Below are 23,895 nucleotides of genomic sequence, written 5' to 3'. Positions count from 1 at the left end.
GAAATTCCATGCGGCAGTGAAATAATCTTTAAATACTGGCCAAGAGTGTGTAGTAGCTCGTCTGTTTCTGCTTTTCGTCTGTTTCTGAAACACCTGTAGGTATTGTTCTCGTCAACTTTCAAGGTAACGAAATATTGTCAAACAATCATTAGTGTCCCTGAGAAAGGCCCTTTTTATATCTAAGAAATGTACATTATTTTTCAATTTGCATTTTTTTTAAAACTCTAGTAGCTTACTGCTTACTTCCATATCGTTCCAGGTTGTTGACTGAATACATAAATATTATTTAGACTAAAAAGGGTCTGTTCTAAAATGTAAACTGTTGGCAGTGTATACACATGTGTACTGTTTAACTTAGAAATTGTGCTGTTGGACAACTGTTTGTCTGTGGTAAATGGATCTTCTACTGTAAGAGAGGATGTTTTCTCAGGTTTCACAAACTGGCTATTTACTACCCGGCCAACAACCAGTGACATCATGTATGTAAATAATATTCAAACTAGGAGGGTGTGACCTTTTTTTAAGTATAAAAATAGCAGACCTGCTATCTCAAGCCATAATGCCTTTTATCAACTCTTATCATCATACCTTTTTATCTTATGTTTCTCAAGAAAAGCAAAGATCTGCTTTTTTTCCCTTTGAGCTCTACTCAAATGCGGGATACATGACTGTTATGGAGATTAACCAAACTGATCAATGCCTCAGGTTTTCCTGCCCAGAGAGGTCTGTATCTACTGCAGTGTATGTGTTGCTGTATGTGTGTGCAGCTGCTGTAGTTCTGCTGACAGTGTGTGGAAACCTGCTCATCATCATCTCCGTCTGCCACTTCAAGCAGCTCCACACACCGACTAACATGCTCATCCTCTCTCTGGCTGTGTCGGACTTTCTGGTTGGAGCTCTTGTGATGCCGACAGCATTAATCTGGATGATCGAGTCATGTTGGGTTTTTAGTGCAGTTTACTGTCTGTGTTATATATTGGTCTCTTATTTTCTCACAACTACATCAATATTTAATGTTGCTCTGGTTGCAGTTGATCGGTATTTTGCTCTCTCTAATCCGTTTATATACACTGAAACAGTGTCTGTGAGCACAATGTGCTTTGTGGTTTTATGTGACTGGTTTATAATAATGTTTTATAATGTAGCACTTCAGCACTTCAATGGACACTTCTCAAGTTTAGTGATGTGTCCCGGGGACTGTTTTTTTGTCTTAGACGAGATCTGGTCTCTGGTTGATCTTCTGTTGACATTTGTTCTGCCATGTGCTGTTATAGTCATATTGTATACACTAGTTTTTTATATTGCAAGGAAACACGCCACTGCTATCAGAGACCTTAATATTCATACTAGGACATCAAAGAGCACAGCAGACTCTATGAAATCAGAGAGAAAAGCAGCTAAAGTACTTGGCGTTCTGGTGTCGGTGTTCCTGGGATGTTTATTTCCATACTTTATTTATACTGTATTGGGCAATGTAATAGAAATTGAGATAGAATCATTTCAAAATGTTTTGGTGTTGGTCTATCTGAATTCCACCATTAATCCTGTTATTTATGCTTTGTTTTATCCGTGGTTTAGGAAGTGTGTTAAACTCACTTTAACTCTTCAAATATTCAACACAGATTCCTCACTGATGAATGTCCACTGATGAATGAGTTATGTAAGACAATTGGCACCGTACTTCAGGTTTGCAGGCACTTTGATTGTATTTGCCAGTTTAAATTTGTCTCTGTATCATATTTATAATAAGACACAGCATACTGTCCTCTGAGCTCCACAAAGAAGTTTGGACACTGGACATTTTTGTAGTCTAGGACTTTAAAATGATGGTTTTATGGGGGATGAGCAGACTTTCATTTAGGGCATTGGCACTCAATTTTCTCCTTAGTTCAGAAGTTCAATATTTTATGGTACAGAGTAGTAGAAATACTACTGAAGAACACTTTGTAACATGGGTTGTGCTTCAGACTTCTCCCTCAATTACTGAGAGTTCAAAGAAACTGGGTGAGTGAATTATCAACTGATGTAATCATATTTTCATCAGTATTATACTGATATAAGACCTAAACATCAAGCTGGATGTTCTTTTAGAGTCTGTTCAGGTGATGTAAGACAAAGGCCTGTCACTGCACCTCTGAATCATCATCATGATGATCTCCATGGACAATCCAATCCATTTCAGACTCACTCTGATCTTACTGCACCTTCATTCTAGCAAATCTGTACTTAAACATATAGATTGACAGCTTATACATATTCTATCCACATTTTCTATAATCTGGAGGATTTCTATATCAATATTCTATCCGTTGTGTACCTGCATCTCATTTATTATCTACCTCAGGCTAACTTCATTTCCATAAATGTGTACAACAGCACATTTCATAGATTTATTTAATCAATTATAGCTGTACAACTGTACCTGCGACCCTGAGGGAGGAGCGGCTTAGAGAATGGATGGCTGTACAACTGTACATGGGAAAGAGTGCAATATTTGTGTATATTGTGTATTCATAGTCAGTATATCTATATATATATATATATATATATATATATATATATATAAAATTGTTTTTTTAGAAGGTGGTTAGCACCTACAATTTTCACTTTCCTTGCGGTTGTGTAAATGTGATGTGACAATAAACATGATTTGATTTTTGATTTGATATGAAATATGAAAATATTATAAATATTTTTAAATATTTATAATGGGGGCAGTCGTGGGCTGGAGGTTAGGGATCTGGCCCTGTGACCAGAAGGTTGCCGGTTCGATCCCCAGGGCTGACGGTCCATGACTGAGGTGTCCTTGAGCAAGACACCTAACCCCCAACTGCTCCCCGGGCGCCGTGGATAGGGCTGCCCACCGCTCCGGGCAAGTGTGCTCACTGCCCCCTAGTGTGTGTGTTCACTAGTGTGTATGTGGTATTTCACTTCACAGATGGGTTAAATGCGGAGGTGGAATTTCCCCAGTTGTGGGATCAAAAAAGTATCACTTATCACTTATAATAAGACACATTCACACTGTCCTCTGAACTCCACAAAGAAGTTTGGACACTGGACATTTTTGTAGTCTAGGACTTTAAAATGACGGTTTTATGGGGGATGAGCAGACTATCATTTAGCACATTGGCACTCAAATTTCTAAATAATATGCCCCTGCTTGGGACCGGAAGTTCAATATTTTATGGTACAGAGTAGTAGAAATACTACTGAAGAACACTTTGTAACATGGGTTGTGCTTCAGACCTCTCCCTCAATTACTGAGAGTTCAAAGAAACTGGGTGAGTGAATTGTCAACTGATGTAATCATATATTCATCAGTATTATACTGATATAAGACCTAAACATGTGAGTGTGAGTGAATTATCAACTGATGTAATCAACTCTTCATCAGTATAATGTTGATTTTGAGAGATAAATATCAAGCCAGATCTTCTTTTAGAGTCTGTGCAGGTGATGTAAAGACAAAGTCCTGTCACTGCACCTCTGAATCATCATGATGATCTCCATAGACAATCCAAACCTCATACACACCTCATCAAACTCCCTATGATCTTACATATAGATTGACAGGTTATACATCATCTATCAACATTTTGTATAATCTGGAGAATTTCTATATCAATATTCTATCCCCCTCTCCATGGATCACCACCTTATCGTGGTGGAGGGGTTTGCGTGCTTGAATGATCCTAGGAGCTATGTTGTCTGGAGCAAAAGCTCCTGGTAGGGTCTCCCATGGCAAACTGGTCCTAGGTGATAGGTCAAAGTGTGATCCATAATAACCCCTATGAAAAGACGAAAGCAGGATTTGTGTACCCTGCCCGGAACAGGGTTACCGGGGCCCCACCCTGGAGCCAGGCCTGGGGGAGGGGCTCGCCAGCAGGTGTCTGGTGGCCGGGCATTTACTCATGGTGCCCGGCCGGGCCCAGCCCAAAGGAGTTACATGAGTCCCCCCTCCCATCGACCCACCACCAATGGGAGGGGCAGTAGTAGGGGTTCGGTGCTTTGTGGATCGGGCAGTGTCCGAAGGTGTGGGCCGTTCTGATCCTCGGTTGCTGAAACTGGCTTTTGGAACTTGGAACGTTACCTCACTGGCGGGGAAGGAGCCTGAGTTGGTGCGCGAGGTTGAGAGATACCGGCTAGATATAGTCGGGCTCACATCAACACACAGCTTGGGCTCTGGGTCCAATCTCCTTGAGAGGGGCTGGACTTTATTCTTTTCTGGAGTTGCCCATGGTGAGAGGTGGCGGGCAGGTGTGGGCTTTCTCATAGCCCCTCGACTCGGTGCCTGTATGTTGGGGTTTTCTCCGGTGGACGAGAGGGTAGCTTCCCTACGCCTTCGGGTTGGGGAACGGGTCCTGACTGCTGTCTGTGCTTATGCACCGAACAGCAGTTCAGAGTATCCAGCCTTCTTAGAGTCCTTGGAAAGGGTGCTTGAAAGTGCTCCTCCTGGAGACTCTATTGTCCTACTGGGTGACTTTAACGCTCACGTGGGCAATGACAGTGAGACCTGGAGGGGTGTGATTGGCAGGAATGGCCTCTCTGATCTGAACCCGAGTGGTGTTCAGTTTTTGGACTTCTGTGCAAACCACAGTTTGTCCATCACGAACACCACGTTTGAACACAAGGATGTCCATAAGTGCACATGGCACCAGGACACCCTAGTTCAATGATTGACTTTGCAGTCGTGTCGTCGGACTTGCGGCCATGTGTTTTGGACACTCGGATAAAGAGAGGAGCTGAGCTGTCAACTGATCACCACCTGGTGGTGAGTTGGTTCAGGTGGTGGGGGAAGATGCCGGTCAGACCAGGCAAGCCCAAACGTATAGTGAGGGTTTGCTGGGAACGTCTGGCAGAAGAACCTGTCAGATTGATCTTCAACTCACACCTCCGTCAGAACTTTGACCAGATATCGGGGGAGGTGGGGGACATTGACTCAGAATGGGCCATGTTCTGTTCCTCCATTGTTGAAGCGGCTGACTGTAGCTGTGGCCGTAAGGTAGTTGGTGCCTGTCGGGGCGGTAATCTTCGAACCCGGTGGTGGACACCCCAGGTGAGAGATGCCATCAAGCTGAAGAAGGAGTCCTACCGGGCATGGTTGGCCTGTCGGTCACCAGAGGCAGCTGGCAGGTATCGACAGGGCAAGCAATCTGCGGCTTCAGTCGTCGCCAAGGCAAAAACCTGTGTATGGGAGGAGTTTGGTGAGGCCTTGGAAAGTGACTTTAACTCGGCTCCGAAAAGATTCTGGCAAACCGTCAGGGACTCAGAAGGGGAAAGGAGTGTGCCACTAGCACTGTATATAGTGGAGATGGTGTGCTGCTGACTTCGACTGAAGACGTCATTGGGCGGTGGAAGGAATACTTTGAGGACCTTCTCAATCCCACTGACACGTTCTCCAGTGAGGAGGCAGAGTCTGGGGACATGGGAATAGGCTTGTCCATTACTGAGGCCGAAGTCGCTAAGGTAGTTAAGAAGCTCCTTGGTGGCAAGGCTCCAGGGGTGGATGAGATCCGCCCTGAGTTCCTCAAGGCTCTGGATGTTGTGGGGCTGTCTTGGCTGACACGCCTTTTCAACATTGCGTGGACATCGGGGGGCGGTGCCACTGGATTGGCAGACTGGGGTGGTGGTGCCTCTTTTTAAAAAAGGGGACCAGAGGGTGTGTTCCAACTACAGGGGAATCACACTCCTCAGCCTCCCTGGTAAGGTCTATGCAGGGGTACTGGAGAAGAGAGTCCGGCTTATAGTTGAACTTCGGATCCAGGAGGAGCAGTGCGGGTTCCGTCCTGGTCGTGGAACACTGGACCAACTCTTCACCCTCTCCAGGATTCTGGAGGGTTCATGGGAGTTTGCCCAACCAGTCCACATGTGCTTTGTGGATCTGGAGAAGGCATTCGACTGTATTCCCCGGGATATTCTGTGGGAGGTGCTTCGGGAGTACGGGGTACATGGCTCTTTGCTACGAGCCATTCAGGCCCTGTACAAACAAAGCAGGAGTTTGGTTCGCATGGCCGGCAGTAAGTCAGACTCGTTCCCAGTGAGAGTTGGACTCCGTCAGGGCTGCCCTTTGTCACTGATTCTATTCATAATTTTTATGGATAGAATCTCTAGGCGCAGTCAGGGGATGGAGGGTGTCAGGTTTGGTGACCTCAGGGTCACATCGCTGCTGTTTGCAGATGATGTGGTCCTATTGGGGACATCAGGCCGCGAACTTCAGCTTTCGCTGGATCGGTTTGCAGCCGAGTGTGAAGCAGCCGGGATGAGAATCAGTACCTCCAAATCCGAGACCATGGTTCTCAGATGGAAAAGGGTGGAGAGCCCTCTCTGGGTCGGGGATAGGCTCTTGCCTCAAGTGGAGGAGTTCAAGTATCTCGGGGTCTTGTTCACGAGTGATGGTACAAGGGAGCGGGAGATTGACAGGCGGATTTGTGCTGGGTCAGCAGTGATGCGGGCTCTTTACCGGTCTGTTGTGGTAAAGAAAGAGCTGACCCATAAGGCAAGGCTCTCGATTTACCAGTCGATCTACGTTCCCACCCTCACCTATGGTCATGAGCTTTGGGTAATGACCGAAAGAATAAGATCACGAATACAAGCGGCTGAAATGAGTTTCCTCCACAGGGTGTCTGGACTCTCCCTTAGAGATAGGGTGAGAAGTTCAGTCATCCGGGAGGGACTTGGAGTACAGCCGCTGCTTCTTCACATCGGGAGGAGTCAGCTGAGGTGGTTTGGGCATCTGGTTAGGATGCCTCCTGGACGCCTCCCTCGGGAGGTGTCACAGGCAAGTCCACCTGGGAGGAGACCCCGGGGAAGACCCAGGACACGCTGGCATGACTATATCGCCCAGCTGGCCTGGGAGCGCCTCGGAATCCCCCTTGAAGAGTTAGTGGAAGTGGCTGGGGAAAGGGAGGTCTGGGCCTCATTGCTTAGGATGCTGCCCCCGCGACCCGAACCCCGGAGAAGCGGAAGATAATGGATGGATGGATGGATGGATATTCTATCCCTTGTGTACCTGCATTTCATTTATTATCTACCTCAGACTAACTGCACTTACAGAAATGTGTACAACAGCACATTTCATAGATTTCATAAATTACAGCTATATAACTTCTTCATTGTTGTTAACTGCTCAGTCCAGATAGGGTCATGGTAGCAGTTGAGGGAGCAGAGAATCCTAGATGACCCCGCAACTTCCTGCAGCTCATTCCCGGGGACCCCAAGCTGCTCCCAGGTCAACATGGATATATAATCCCTCCAGCAGGTCCTAGAACGACCCCAGGGTCTTGTCCCAGTAGGCCGTGCCTGGTACACCCCCACCAGGATTCATCCAGGGAGCATCCAGATCAGATGCCTGAAACCACCTCAGCTGGCTCTTCTCAATGCGAAGGAGTAGTGGCTCTACTTTAAGCTCCACCCGGATGTCTGAGGTCCTCACTCTATCAAATAGCATGTAGCCCACCACCTTACAAAGAAAGCCACCCCGGCCTCCACACATAATGCCCTCCTGATCCCAGCTACGCCGTGACACTCTGTTCATGAATATCACAAACATGAGTGGAGACAGGTCACAACCTGGGCGGAGTCCAACACTAACACTGAAAGGGTCCAACTTAATGCAGAGTATACAAAAACAGCTCTCGCTCTGAGACTACAGAGATTGAGTGGCCTGGAGTAGTAGCCTTGGCACCCAATACTCCCAGAGGACTTCCCACAAGATATCTCAGGGAACATGGCCTTCAAACACGTTGGTCCTTGTTCTTTTCAAGGTTTCATTTTCAAATATCCTATCACCCCGGCTCACGTAATACTGAAGCCGATGCATTGTCTTGAGTCTACTAGATCCAGGAGGAGCTAGGTAGCTCTCCAGAATTTGAAATGCTGCTGGACTCTCTATCTCTATTTGATGTTCTCTCTGTCTTTCCCTCCCATTCTCTCTCTCTCTCTCTGGCAGCGGCATCACAAGGGCAGCTCGGAGGGGCTTGGAGTGGCTAGGCTAGGTGACTACCAGACTCCCATGGTGCCAGCAGAAGTTTGGGCCGAAGTCATGGCTCAGCGTCAAGCAGTGTCTAGTGCTTGGTTGGGTAGGAGAAGGCTTGATTGAGCTAACTAAACAGTCCACTATTAGCTTCTACAAAGCAGCTGGCTGCAAGTCTGAGCTAGGCTAGTGGGCAGTTCAATGAGTGTTGAAGCTAATTAAACTGCTATAAATACAACAATTACAAGATATTACCATCACTTGCCTTGTATCACAGGTTTATCAACACTGAACCAAAATGATATGAACTATTTAAAGGAACAAACCCCTATTGCTCATTATTTAGCAGGGCCACCATAATTTGAAATTATTACCTGCTTTAATATAATACATTTATAGTGTCCATAATCTATAGCACACTGGTCTCTAAAGGTCTGCTTTATGTTAATCTTATTAGAATAAACTTTTTCTGGGTCGGTATTGGACATCTGTTTGTCTGTGAATGGATCTTCTACTGTAAGAGAGGAAAATGTTTTTCAGGCCTTAGAGGCCTGTTCACTACTGTGTATTTACTACCCAGACAACAAGCCATGACATCATGCATTAAACTGTCATTCAAACTATGAGGTGTGACTTTTTTGAAGTATAAATGTAGCAGACCTGCTTTCTCAGGCCATAATGCCTTTTACCATGAACCTGGACTCTAATCATCTCACCTCTTCTTCTTAATGCTTCTGAGCGAAAGCCGAGATCTGCTTTTTTTCCTTTGAGCTCCTCTCAAATGTGGGATACATGACTGTTATGGGGCTTAACCAAACTGATCAATGCCTCAGGTTTTCCTGCCCAGAGAGATCTGTATCTACTGCAGTGTATGTGTTACTGTATGTGTGTGCAGCTGCTGTAGTTCTGCTGACAGTGTGTGGAAATCTACGCATCATCATCTCCGTCTGCCACTTCAAGCAGCTCCACACTCCGACTAACATGCTCATCCTCTCTCTGACTGTGTCGGACTGTCTGGTCGGAGCTCTTGTGATGCCTATGACATTAACATGGATGATTGAATCATGTTGGGTTTTTAGTGCAGCCCAATGTTTGTGTAACATATCTTTTTCCTATCTTTTCACAACTACCTCAATATTCAATGTTGCTCTGATCGCAGGCGATCGGTATTTTGCTCTCTCTAATCCGTTCCTCTACACTAAAGCAGTCACTGTGAACACGATGTGCATTGTGGTTTTATGTAACTGGTTTCTATTACTGTTGTACTATCTAGTACTTCAGTACTTTATAGGATATTTCATGAACCTGGTGATGTGTCCAGGAGACTGCTTTTTGGTCTTTGATGAGGTCTCGTTTCTTGTTGATCTTCTGTTGACATTTGTTCTGCCATGTGCTGTTATAGTCGTACTGTATGTTCTGGTTTTTGTTATTGCAAGGAAACACGCCACTGCTATCAGAGACCTTAGTATGCAAACAAGGACATCAAAGAGCACAGCAGATTCTATGAAGTCAGAGAGGAAAGCAGCTAAAGTACTTGGCATTCTGGTGTCGGTGTTCCTGGGATGTTTATTTCCATATTTCATTTATACTGTATTGAGTTATGCAATAGAAATTGAGATAGACTCATTTCAAAATGTTTTGGTGTTGGTCTATCTGAATTCCACCATTAATCCCGTTATTTACGCTTTGTTTTATCCGTGGTTTAGGAAGTGTGTTAAACTCACTTTAACTCTTCAAATATTCAACAAAGATTCCTCACTGATGAGTGTTCTTTAATACATGAAATGGCATTACAGTCTTCACAAGCCTTCATAGTTGTATAAGCATAATAAGTATGCGCCAAATGGAATTCAACACACTCCAGATCTAATTTGATGTAAAACAGCTTTTTGCACTTGACATTTTTGTTGTGTAGATATTTAAACGAAGGTACATGGGCTTTCACTTGTAAGTACTTTTTTTTTTTTTTTAATGAAACATTTCATAGTGTAAAAATGTAATTCATGGTAAGGGCTCATGGACCACGTCTCTCAAGCTGGAGTATAAACACAAATGCAAAGAGCGCAATGTTTATCTTTTGTATGTTACCATATGATAACAAAGCCATCATAATATAATTGCTGTAATATCAAAATCAGATGATTGCCTCTCAATATTATCATAAACATATGAAATCACATTGGTTTATTAGGGAGGAAGCCCCCAAATAAGTCCATATACCCTATAAGCCTGTGTATCATCTCAACTGTTAAATACATGTCTTTCATCTGGGTTTTAAGCTAATAGACTTACTTCAGGTTGAGATGTGTGTGTGTCTATGCAGAGTGAGTTCTATGCACTATGAAAAGTTGGATCCACAACGAGTTCTCCCTGGACAGCAACATTTCTCTCAGAGGAATGTTACGAGCGCAAGAGAGAAGCTGTTAGTTACTCCAAAAGAGTTGCAGGACAACCTAAAAGTAGCAGGAACAATAGTTTCACAGAGAACACTGCTCTGCTACAAAAACCCACATCTGAAATTTGCACACATGTATTCTGATCAATCAGAATAATACTAGGCCTAATACTACTACTACTACTACTACTACTAATAGATCGACCAAGATGGCGGCGCGTGAACAACGCGAGGCTCAGCGTCTCTCCAGAATCTGCTATTCAACGGTTTTCTATGTACTTTTGACTGGACTATTCATCTCAAATTGCTCGGCGTTGCTGTTCTACAGCAGACAGGAGCTTCTGGACATCAGAACTCAAACCTCCGACAGTTTTATCACCGATCTCCGACTCATTCCAGAGATCTCCAGAACACCGGAGGCTGCATACTCTTCCCGGCCGGGTGGAAGTGCACGCAGACGGCGCCGAGAACGTAAACAAAGGCGGGGTAGGCGCGGAGGGCTACGAGCTAAGCTAAAGCTTATACCACACTGGCTGCCCTTACCCAGCATTTTCCTCCATTTTCTCTGACCAACGACAGACAGATTATGGACTCAAATGTCATGATTTTCACCGAAACATGGCTAAACCACGGCTGCCCAGACAATGTTATTGAGTTAGCAGGACAACACACACACCGAGCTGATAGGACAGCAGAGGACTCCGGCAAGACCAGAGGTGGAGGTTTGTGCATTTATATTAACAAAGCTTGGTGCACAGACTCTGCTACGACCGAGAGACAATGCTCACCTAATGTGGAGTTTATAATGGTCAAATGCAGACCCTATTATCTCCCAAGAGAAATAAATTCCATCATAATCACTGTAGTGTATGTTCCCCCGGACGCTATTGCTAAGCTGGCCATGAAAGAACTTTATGCAGCCATTAACAAACACCAGACCAAACACCCTGAGGCTGCTTTTATTGTTGCTGGTGACTTCAACCACTCCAACCTGAACACAGTCCTCCCCAGATTCCACCAACATGTCTCCTCCCATACCAGAGAGGACAAGACTTTGGACCATGTTTATTCCAACATGCCTGGGGCATACAAAGCAACACCCCTCCCCCACATTGGACAATCTGACCATCTCTCCCTTTTCCTCACAACTCGGTACTCACCACTCATCCAACGTGTGAAACCCACTGTGAGGACAATAAAAGTGTGGCCAGAGGGGACAGACGCTGTGCTCCAGGACCGGTTTAAAAACACTGATTGGAATATGTTCACTCACACAGACTTGGATCAGTACGCCTCATCTGTACTGGACCACATCTCCACCACTATAGACAGTGTCACCACCCAGAAACAGATCACCATGTATCCCAACCAAAAGCCTTGGATGAACCAGGATGTTCATCTCCTGCTGAAGGCCCGCAACATCGCCTTCAGGTCAGGAGATGCACAGGCCTACAGTGCAGCCAGGGCTGAGCTGAAGAAGGGCATCAAAAAAGGCCAAACACCACTACAAAGGGAAGGTAGAAGAACACTTTTCCAACTCCGACCCCCGACGTATGTGGCAAAGACTCCAGATTATCACCGATTACAAGACCATCAACCCCTCCCCCGCCTCCTCTGACGTCTCCTTCCTCAACAACCTCAACAATTTCTACGCCCATTTTGAGAGAGGGAACCCAACAACTGCAACCAAGGCAGATGTGTCTGCAGACCACCAACCACTGACTCTTTCTCCCACCGATGTAGGAGTGGCGCTGGGCAGGATTAAGTCCACAAAGCTGAGGGTCCTGATGGCATCCTTGGACGTGTTCTCAGAGCATGTTCTGGAGAACTGGCAGGAGTGCTGATGGACATATTCAACCTGTCCTTGGCCTGTGCTGTGGTACCAAGCTGCTTCAAAACCACCTCCATCGTCCCGATACCCAAAAATTCCAAACCGTCACGACTGAATGACTACCACCCGGTAGCCCTCACCCCCATCATCACAAAGTGCTTTGAGCAGCTGGTCCTAGCACAGCTCAAATCCTGTCTCCCCCCCACCCTGGATGCCCACAATTTGCATACCGCCAGAATAGGAGCACAGAGGATGCAGTCTCCATAGCACTGCACTCTGTCCTCTCACACCTGGACAATAAAAATACCTCTGTCAGGATGCTGTTCGAAGACTTCAGTTCAGCATTCAACACAGTCATCCCCTCAAAACTCATCACAAAACTCGCAGACTTGGGCATTAGTTCCCTCATGTGCAACTGGTTACTGGACTTCCTGACCAACCGACCCCAACATGTCTGGTTGGACAACCACTGCTCATCCACCATCACCATAAACACCGGTGTACCACAAGGCTGTGTGATGAGTCCCTTCCTCTACTCCCTCTTCACCCATGACTGCAAGCCTGTCGATGGTTCCAACACCATCATTAAGTTTGCAGATGATATCACGGTGATTGGCCTCATCAAAAACAATGATGAGACAGCCTATAGGGAGGAGGTGGATCGTCTGGCTGAGTGGTGCGACACAAACAACCTTCTGCTCAACGCTGAGAAAACCAAGGAGCTCATTGTGGACTTCAAAAGGAATGCTGACCCACATCCATTCATCCACATCAAGGGGATGGCAGTGGAGCGTGTGATCAGCTTCAAGTTCCTTGGTGTCCCCATCTCCGAGCATGAAGAGGCTTTCTGAAGAGGCTGAGGATAAACCACCTGTCCTCAGACATCCTGGTGAACTTTTATCGCTGCACCATTGAGAGCATCCTGACCAACTGCATCACAGTATGGTATGGGTGCTGCTCTGCCTCAGACCGGAAGGTGCTGCAGAGGGTGGTGAAAGCTGCCCAGCGCATCATCGGTGCACCACTTCCTGCCATAGAGGACATCTACAGGAAGCGGTGTCTGAAGAGGGCTGGGAAAATCATCAAAGAACCCAGTCATCCAGCACACAGACTCTTCACCCTCCTGCCCTCTGGGAGGCGCTACAGGATCCTCCGGACTAAGACCACCAGGTACCGGAACAGCTTCTTTCCAACAGCTGTCACACTCCTGAACTCTGCCTCCTGATACCTAAACAAACAACAATGGACTGTACCCTAACACACACCAATAACACACAGACTTACACACCACTCAACACCACTTACCTGCACTTACATCTGTTGTATATACTGTGTAAATATTCTACCTGTACATACTTACCCCCTTCATATTTATAACCTGTTCATAGTACTTTATACCCCTTCGTATTTATAACCTGTACATTCTTGTTTATAACCTGTATAACCCCCTTCATGTCTATACCCCCTCATATTTTTAACCTGTATATATTATACTTACTGTACATTGTAACATACATATTTATATTTCTGCTAAGCACTTCTGGATGGATGCAAACTGCATTTCGTTGTTTTGTACCTGCGACATACGCAATGACAATAAAGTTGAATTCTATTATATTCTAATAATAATAATAATAAGTTACATTTATATAGCACTTATGACAATCCCAAGGTTCAATCCCAATTGAAGCCAAGCAAGCTCTGGAATTCATTATTAAATGAAACATTTTGAGTTCTGTTGTGACCCTATTGTTTCTTCCTGCCCTTGTTTGTGTATTTCCATTGTATACTAAAGCTGGCATAGTAGGGAAAACCTAGAACTGACAGTTTGCTGTTTAGCCATGTATTCGTCATCCTCATCATCATCATAATTGACTGCTAGTCCAGATAGGATCACAGTAGCAGTTGAGAATGCAGAGAATCCCAGATGACCCTGTCCCCTACAAATTCCTCTAGCTCATTCCCAGGGACCCCAGGCCGCTCCCAGGCCAACTTGGAGATATAATCCTTCCAGTGGGTCCTAGGACAACCCAGGGGTCTTGTCCCAGTAGGCCATGCCTGGAACAGCCACACCATACTGCTGCCGCCTGTCCCAGCCTGCGGCCGATCACACCATCCCTCTTCCCATCACTCGTGAACAAGACCCCAAGATACTTAAACTCCTCCATCTGGGGCAGGTCTTTTCCCCTTACCTGGAGTGGGCATGCCATCCTTTTCTGGGCTAAGACCATGGACTCAGACTTGGAGGTGCTGATCCGCATACCAACTGCTTCACACTCAGCTGCATCCATGTGATTCAGCCAAAAGAACAACATCATCTGCAAATAGCAGAGATGCCACCCTCTGACCTCCTCCATAATGCCCTCTTGACCCCGGCTACGCCCTGACACTCTGTCTATGAATATCACGAACAGGAGACAGGAGACAACCCTGGCAAAGTCCAACGCTAACACTGAAAGAGTCTGACTTAATGCCGAGTATACAGACACAGCTCTCACTCCAGGGGTACAGAGATTGGATGGCCCGGAATAGTAGCCCCGGCACCCCATACTCCCAGAGGTCCTCCCACAAGATATCTTGAGGAACATGGTCATAAGCCTTCTCCAAGTCCACAAAACACATGTAGACTGGGTTGTGAGAGGGTGAAAAGCTGGTGCATTGTTCAACGGCCGGGACGGAGTCCACATTGTTCCTCCTCAATCTGAGGTTCAACTATCGGTCGGAGTCTCCTTTCCAGCACCTTTGCATAGACTTTCCCAGGGAGGCTGAGCAGTGTGATACCCCGATAGTTGGCACACACCCTCCGGTCCCCCTTTTTACCTTTAGGGCATTTAGCAGATGCTCTTATCCAGAGCAACTTAAAATTTGACAATTTTACACAGGCAGGTGAAGGTGGTGTTAGGAGTCTTGCCAAAGGACTCTTATTGGTATAGTGTAGGGTGTTTACCCAGGCGAGGATTGAACCCCAGTCTACAGCGTAGAAAGGAAAGGTGTTATCCACTACACCATCAACATTTCTGAAAGGTTTAATGTCTTATTTTACTCCATAAAATGTTTGGTGAGTCTTGAGACAAACAATACCTCAAAATGTAGGTTCTGGCATTAGAAAATGTTAAGGAACCCTTGTCTAGTTTCCTTAAGCAGAGTCCATGATCAAAACCAAGTATACCTGCATATTACAGGATTACAGGATATCCCAAATACTGTATTACTAAAACACCAAATATTGATTTTTCAAATGTCTGATTGTCTAAGATAATCAACAAAAGGTGCTAATTTACTGGGGCAGTCCAAAAAACTGCAGGTGCAGTTAGTGGATGTCTCCTGGCTGATTTACAAAAGAATAATTGCGTCGATGACACAGCAGAGAAAATATTTAAATTATTGTGACCTGGTGAGTATGGATCACAAATGAAACAAACTGAGTTTATATTTATTAAAGCAGAACCTCCGAAGCAGACTCTGTTAGTAGATCACAGAGATGCTCACAAGTCATTTTTTGCAAGTCCAAGTCAAGTCTCAAGTCTTTGATCTCAAGTCCAAGTCAAGTCTCAAGTCTTTGATCTCAAGTCCAAGTCAAGTCTCAAGTCTTTGATCTCAAGTCCAAGTCAAGTCCCAAATATTAGAATGACACTGCAGTCGCAAATCACTTTATAGTTGTAATGGTCTGTTATGACACTTCTGATGTATAATAGCTTAAACTGGTGAATGAAAAAATGTAGATTTTGGAGATCCAGATCAGTGACTGCCTCCACAAGGTGAAGCGTTGAGTTCCATCTTGTTGACACAGCAGATGGGATGCTGTGATTGGCTCCATATTGAGCCTCAAATGCTTCCTTCATGCTACATGTAGAATGCAGCAAACTGCAAAATTTTGTCAATTTTGCCATTGCATTGTTTATACATTTTGTTTCTTTCAGTCCATCTCGCACAACAAGTTGCAGGGAATGTGCAAAACACTGTAAGCGCTGCTGCCGGCAACTTCTCTGGATGGATTCCACATCATCCTGGAACTCTTCACTCGTTTCCTCCCATAAGTTGCCATTTTCCAGATCATTGTCACCATCTTCACTATCAGTCACAGTAGAGGGGACACAAACTGTGAAAGCTTTTTTCATATTAGCAGCATTATCAGAGATGATGTAATCTAATTTGTGTTTTATGTTAAAGTTGTCACATATCTCTTCAAACTTTTCACTTATCCTTTGTCCAGTGTGTGACCCTGTGAAACGCTCACAACTTAAAAGGACTGACTGTAGTCTTGGGCCATTCTTCTCAAGTTCCATAAAATGAGATGTTATACCTAAAAAGCCACGCATGCTCCTGTCAGTCCAGATATCCACAGTCACAGAAACAGTGTCTGTCTTCTCTAACTTGGATTTTATCTTGGACATTTTGTCTGCTGCAAGCTCACTTAGACACCTGGTTACTGTGCTGCGACTTGGTGGGCAGTATTTCTCCTCTACCACTGCCATAAAGTTTTTAAAGCTGGGCTTGTCAATCAAAGACAAGGGGAGGTTGCAAGAAATAATAAGGTCCTGGATTATTGATTCAGTGATGGCCTTATGTCTGGGATGTCCCTGGCTGTACACTTGCACTCCTTTTGAGTGAGTCAGAAAAGAGTCAATGCTGCTCTGTCCCTCTCCACTTGCCAATTTTTTTGCTTTACAGAATTCAGAAAACCTGTAGATGAACATGGATATCTATTTGGAATAGTAATTAGGCTTCTCAAATTTATTAGTTTGTAATGTGTACCAACTTAGTCTTGATAAACAAATTAGTCAGACATGAATAGCTTAAAATACTGCACGTTACAGCTTATTTTTATCTGAATGTAGAGGCCAAAACATTACATTAAATGCCTCTCCTTTTCCAGTCAATACCAAGCTAACTGGGTAAACATTCGGTTGTTATAAGTAACACACTAACTGTGACGCTAAGCTTGTTTGTAGCAGATGCTAATAACCTTTCAGGCAGTGACTCACCTTTCCGGGTGGGTTTTCAGGTGGCGAATAAAATTCGATGTGGTGGAACCAGCGTCCTGTATTTTAATTCCACAGACGCTGCAGTTTGCTGCTCTTTTATTTTCCACTTGTGCGAAGTTTTTGTACCCAAAACGTTTTATAAAAGGAGGAGCAGAAGCAAGCGTCCTCACCGGCGCCGTCATGATTGCGATGGTTTGCGGCGCGCGCATTTGAGTCACGTAACGTTACATCAGCGGGAAGTGAAAAGCATACAGACAGGCGGAGAAGAGATTGTCAAATGAAACACAAAAGAACATTACAAATAAAAGATTGTTCACGAGTCTCAAATCACGAGTCCAAGTCGAGTTAGAAGTCTTTTGAATGCAAGTCTAAGTCGAGTCTGAAGTCACTGTATATGCGACTTAAGTGCGACTCAAGTACGAGTCCCAAACTCGAGTCCCCATCTCTGGTAGATCACTTGTACAATTTGTACATTTGTACAAATGTAAACCTTATGAAATCTGTACTTTAAGCGAACTTTGAAATTTGAGTCCTACATATGCGATAATGTGCTACTGGATCACCTAAATCTCAGCTCTGAAGAATGAAAACAGTGGAAGGGTTTTTTAGATCATAAAGGAACCTCAAACTTGTGAAATGACACATTAAACAATGTCACCAGTAAATACCTGTGTGTTTGTTCAGCTAGAAAACAGCTGTTAATATCTCAGTCGATATTTTTAAAAATGTTTAGTGGTGTACAAACATAGAATTTGTGTGATGCCACAAATTGTGTAAAACTCTAATATATGACCTGATTTTTTCTCATAAACTGCAAGCCAGCCAGCAAGAAACCAGCTGAAATGTGCCTCAAAGCAACTGACTTCATTTAAAGGGGGTTGTGTGGAGTCCTAAAGAGCTGAGAAATGTGAAATGTTTATGGGTAAAATGTATTGGAATTGTCTGCAGTGTGTGCTCTAATTATCATTGGCTATTCAAGTATGGTTTCGTTTATTTGTGATTATTTTAGACGCCAAAACTCAAACACTGCAGAAATACATCACAAGACAAGTGTGATTACATCAGATGGGGGCTGTCCTTCTTTTATTTTTGTAATGTTACATCGTAACGCATCCCACCATACATGTCAGAAGGGGGCGTGAACAGTTTCCAAACCTTATAAACCACTAACCCCAAACTTAGGTTAGTAGTGAAGGTGTCGTTGTAGGTTCACTAGAGAAGAACTGGATGATCAAGCGCACTTGAAATGCTGGAACCATGAATTTTACTGGGGTTAACCGAACTGATGGCTGCCTCTCATATACCTGTCCAGAGAGATCTGTATCTACTGCAGTGTATGTGTTGCTGTATGTGTGTGCAGCTGCTGTAGTTCTGCTGACAGTGTGTGGAAACCTGCTCATCATCATCTCCGTCTGCCACTTCAAGCAGCTCCACACACCGACTAACATGCTCATCCTCTCTCTGGCTGTGTCGGACTGTCTGGTTGGCGTCTGTGTGATGCCAGTTGCATTAATCTGGATGATTGAGTCGTGTTGGATTTTTAGGACACTGTACTGTATATGCTATCTTTTGGCTGCTTATTTTCTTACAGGCTCATCTATATATAATGTTGCTCTGATCGCAGTCGATCGGTATTTTGCTCTGTCTAACCCGTTTCTCTACACTAAAGCAGTGTCTGTGGAAACGATGTGCTTTGTGGTTTTATGTGACTGGTTTATATTGCTGTCATATACTGTCGCCCTCCAATACTTCAATTTACCCTTCGTAAACATGCTAACGTGCCCCGGAGACTGCTTTCTGTTGTTGGATGAGGTCTGGTCTCTGGTTGACCTTCTGGTTACGTTTGTTTTCCCATGCGCTGTTATAATCATATTCTATACTCTAGTTTTTATTATAGCCAAGAAACACGCCACCGCCATCCGAGAGCTTAACGCTCAAACTAGGACTCAGACATCAAAGAACATGACAGACTCTATGAGATCTGAGCGAAAAGCTGCGAAAGTGCTCAGCATTTTGGTTTCTGTGTTTCTGGCTTGCTTGTTTCCATATTTTGTTTACACTTTGTTAGGCAATGTTATTACACTGGAATTTGAAACATTTCAAAAAGTCTTGATCCTGCTTTATCTCAACTCTGCCATTAATCCAGTTATTTACGCTTTGTTTTATCCGTGGTTTAGGAGGTGTGTTAAACTAATACTAACTTTTCAAATATTTAACACAGATTCTGCGCTGATGAATGTTCTCTGATGAATTACAAAGGTGTTGTAGTTTCAACAGAACCAAACTGGGTGGCTATTTGCTCTGATAAAGAGGATAAATGAAGTAATGAGTGTAATAAGAGAAAAAATACAATGCAAATGATAAGTAACACAACATTTCTTCTTCTTTCGGCTTTGTACTCCCACAAACTTGATTGAAGACTATAGCAATAAGGTTAAAATGAGGACTGTCAGCTTTAAATGTAATCTCAGTCAGACATACACTGTTAGAAATAAAGGTACCACACATGTACATGATTCGTTCATCAAGGTACAGTGTAAACGTTCCCTCAAAGGTACAACAGCAGTTTTAAGGTTCAATTGTGTACCTTAAATAAGTTTTTCCCATTGGGAAAGTAGAAATTTGTATCTTATTATAAACGAATATTTGAAAACAGAACCTTTTATTAAAAGGCCTGGAGGCGAGGCGAGGCGGGGTGTGTGGAGTCAGTACAGCTTAGAAAATATCATTTCAGTGGATTATGGTTCATTTATGTTCCCTGACTGAAGGTACTGAGATGAACCCCTGAGGGTCCCACCACAGTGACAAGAAGGGTACTGCCCCAGTGTCAGTGTTGTACCTTTTTTTCTGAGAGTGTACTGGAGTGTCTTTAAGGGAACCAAACACAATTGGTCATATTACATAAATCTCAGATAAAACGGTCACATGAATTACTTTTTCGATCAGTGGCTGTGTTTAAAACTCACAGACTTTGTGCAAAACTCTCTGAGCAAGCTCCCCAGCATGGGAGGACTATGAATAAAAGAGCTTGAAGTCCTGCTCAGTTGACATAATATGGACATACACATCCTGTAACTGAAGCCTGGTCAGCCTTTTCACAAAAACAGTCACCATGAAGATTGAGCTGTACATCCTAACAACTGCTTATTTCGATCTGTTTAAATAGTATTTTGTAGTAGGATTCTGCAGCACGCATTGAAGGTATTCAGTGAAAGCTATGTATTGGGTTTCACCACCATTCAGCAGGACAGACACAGCACTGCGGTTAGGAAGAAGGTTCAGCAGCGTGTTTCCTGCAACAGCTCCAGAACCTGGGGCTGCCTCAAACACTGCTGGTCCAGTTATTTACTGCCATAATAGTATCCAGCATGGTCACTCTCTCATTCAGCGGTTTCCATCTCAGTGGAGACCAAGAGTGAGAGCCCTAAAGACTCGGACCAACCAGCACCCCCACAGCTTCTTTCCCCAGAACATCTTTGGCCTAAGCGAGAAGCCCCCTCATGTCCCGCTGCACATGCACTTTATTAATGTACACAACCACTGTATATACCGTGATGTCATTTTTCTGAATGACCTTTCCACTTAAGCCAGTACACTGAATTGTTTGCGATATACATACTATATATATATATATATATATATATATATATAATATGTAATATACGGTATGTATGTACCCATATATATATATACTTAAATTTATATCAGCTGCCAAATTCTTTTAGCTGTACATGTACTTCAGTAACTATGCTTATCTTCCATTACACATCATTTATGATACCCACAGATTGTTTGTGTACTCTCTTTAATGTATTTGTATATAGTATATCGCTGTTGTCAGAACAAAACCTCGTATCTCCATTGTTGTCTTTTGTCATTTTCCAGTTGCCATAATCTGAAAATGCCTGTTGCCCATCACTTTGTGAACACTTCACAATGAATGGACAAAAAGAAATGGTCCAAAATTTGTCACTTGGACAAAATTCTGGTTCCTCTGACATTGAAAGTAAAGCAGATTTTTTTCCTTCTCCTGTAAAGTTATTATTTTGGAGATACAAGGTTTTGTTCCGACAGCAGAGATGCATTTTGTGTTTATTTCATTGTATTTTTCTTTTGTTCTAAACCTGCACCAAGAGGAATTCCTTGTATATCTGATACTTGGCCAGTAAAGATTCTGATTCTGAAAAACTGAAGTGCTACGGTAACTTATCTTGGCTAACAGGTCTGCTGCTCTTGGCTTATTTATTTTCATACTTTTTTTTACGGTGTATGTTAATTTGGGGAAACATAGCCCCACCCCCTTATTTTCTCAACTAATCAAATAAAGATGGCAAACCTAATCTAAATAGGGTTTTTGCAACAAACATTCAGGGCAGGTTTGTGTAAAAAGGTGGTACATAACAACCATTGTTTCAAGAAAAATTAATAGTCTTACTAACAGTGTTTAAAAATCTATTGTCAACCTACAGAAACTTTTATAAGGAATTAAAAGTCTTTTAATCGCTTTGTCAAATTATTCCACTTTGTCAGGTCTTTGGCTGCTAATGAGTTCCTACAAACATTGCAATTGGCTAGATCTGAATGCAGGTACCATTCGATTACAGCATTCTTTCCACAGCAAGGGAGGGGTTTGCATATAAAAATGAATGAAAGCAATATCCTCGGTCTGTCACGCTGCACTGTGTGTAACAAGTTTCTACTGTTATACAGTTTCAACTTATGCTTCCGTTTTTTGTGCTCTGCAAATATGCATGCTAAAATTGCCATTATTTAAAATACCTACCAAATGAACATTATCTATAATAGCTATCAATTCCCCATAAACATGGTATAGCACATGATTAAGTTAGAACGTCAAGTTAAAACAAGACTAGACAAGCCTAGTTTTGCTCAACCGCCAGGCCAAACACCCATTTTAAAAGTGGGGAAGGACACATTTGTCAGTACTTGACACCCTTAAACACCCCCATACTTGTAGGTTTGGTGTTACCATTATTTCTATAAATCCTGAAGCAGTATGTGCATTTTTACAATTAAGCCAATTTGAGCGCTTGGGGGAGCAATTTACAAACATACCCCATTAAGAAGTTAACCAGCTCACATATGGTCCAAAATGAGCCTTTAATTAATTAATTTATTTTTATTTTTTGCTAGACACACAATCTACCCCAAGAACAGAAAACTGTGGTCATGTTCCAAAATAAGAAGCTGACCCATCATTGACCATTGGTGGTGTACTTACAGAAAAATATTCCTTTTCAAATTATTACTTCCTTCAAATTACTGTTGCCTCATTCACATTCAAATACTTTACATTCACAGATTTGACCACAGTCCTCTAGTTGCAGTACAGGCAGGTCCCGGCAGCGCTGTCAGTCTGAGAGCAGCTCCTGGCACAATGAAGGCTAAAGGTAGAGTGGATAACCATGCTGGCGGTTGAACTGAGCACAATAGCCTGGCAGGCATACCCAGCCTTGGACACGCTTAGACGCGCTTCTGATGGAGGAATTGAGGCAATGGGTGGCTTGCCAAAACTGCTAGCCTTCAAGAGAGGCTGCTAGTGAAGGCAGAGCTCATCCAAGGCATGGAAAACATATAATTCTAAGATATTGCTGTCCAAAAGATAACTGAATAATCAATTGTCCATTTACATAGGATTGTCCAACAGGAGACCATTATGTACAATATTAAGTAATGCCTACATACATATAGTCTTTCTCTGTTTTTGTGTCTATGAAGGTGTTGGGCCACCAGAAGCTGCCACAAACGTTTATAAGTACCCCATAAATGTGTCTCGGCATGGACTCTATAGGCATCTCTACATCTTTTGGAGGGGTAAGGTCATCGTGGACAAGTGAGGAACCAAGTGAACATAATATCCAGACCAGGGCTAAAAAGGATAAGTGTAGGTTTTAATGAGTAGAAAGTTTGTGTGTTTAGTAACATGTGATAAATGCTCCATGTAATCAACTCAGTCCTTGGGGCCCACCTGACAGTTTCATGTTTTTGCTCTATCCCAGATCCCAACACACTGGGCCAGGACTAAATTATGGACCCATTTGGTGGGCTGTAAGGACTGGGTTGAAAAACACTGTCCTAAAGCATGCTCATCATGTGTGAAACAGCAAATTAAAAAGCATCCAACCACACAGCCCTGCTGCCCTGACTCTTCCTAGTACCCTATACCGTGGCTAAGGCAGAGTCCCATTAGCTTCTGTGTACCAGTATGTTGTCCAAGAAGACTGCACACGCTTGTCACAGAACACCCTCCAGCACTTTCTTCGTCGAGCATTAGAATATCACTGGGGCATTACAAAGTCCAAAAGCAGGAACCTTGAAATGCTCTCTATCTGTGCACAATGCTGCATGGGGACAATGGAACCTACCAGTACCTGCGTCTTAAGTCTAAGGATGAAAACCAGGAGGATTTGACCACTAGATCTAAGCATTCATCCACATGTGGAATGAGGTATGTGTCTTTCTTTTTAACTTCATTAAGCCTCTTATAATATATGCAAAAAACCACTACTCACCCCCTTTGGGACTTTAACGGCTTTTTTTCCAAAGCTTGGTCTGCGGCCTCCAGTCGACCCATGGGAAAGCATCATGGCCACTGCTGGACTGGCATTGCATCCCCTGTGTTGATGTCGTGCAGCACTTGTTGAGCACCCCCTCCTGCCCCAGGCCCTCCTCTTCAAATGCAGAGCAGTCC

At 43.7% G+C, this 23,895-nt stretch overlaps 3 protein-coding genes across 3 annotated transcripts; all 3 read left to right on the top strand.

Moving 5' to 3' along the window:
• Positions 1-664: 664 nt before the first annotated feature.
• LOC108432802 (trace amine-associated receptor 13c-like) lies at positions 665-1,648 on the top strand. The gene has a single exon (XM_017706906.1). It carries the CDS (start codon positions 665-667, stop codon positions 1,646-1,648), a length of 984 nt encoding a protein of 327 aa, XP_017562395.1.
• A 7,116-nt stretch (positions 1,649-8,764) lies between these two features.
• Positions 8,765-9,748, top strand: LOC108432820 (trace amine-associated receptor 13c-like). Its single transcript, XM_017706928.1, has one exon. It carries the CDS (start codon positions 8,765-8,767, stop codon positions 9,746-9,748), a length of 984 nt encoding a protein of 327 aa, XP_017562417.1.
• An 8,692-nt stretch (positions 9,749-18,440) lies between these two features.
• On the top strand, positions 18,441-19,430 carry LOC108432821 (trace amine-associated receptor 13c-like). The gene has a single exon (XM_017706929.1). It carries the CDS (start codon positions 18,441-18,443, stop codon positions 19,428-19,430), a length of 990 nt encoding a protein of 329 aa, XP_017562418.1.
• The last annotated feature ends 4,465 nt before the right edge of the window (positions 19,431-23,895 follow it).

Source organism: Pygocentrus nattereri, chromosome 4 (genome assembly GCF_015220715.1).
Source record: "Pygocentrus nattereri isolate fPygNat1 chromosome 4, fPygNat1.pri, whole genome shotgun sequence".
NCBI lineage: Eukaryota > Metazoa > Chordata > Actinopteri > Characiformes > Serrasalmidae > Pygocentrus > Pygocentrus nattereri.
Note: the sequence above shows the minus strand (reverse complement) of the source record. Positions and strands in the feature narration are given on the sequence as shown.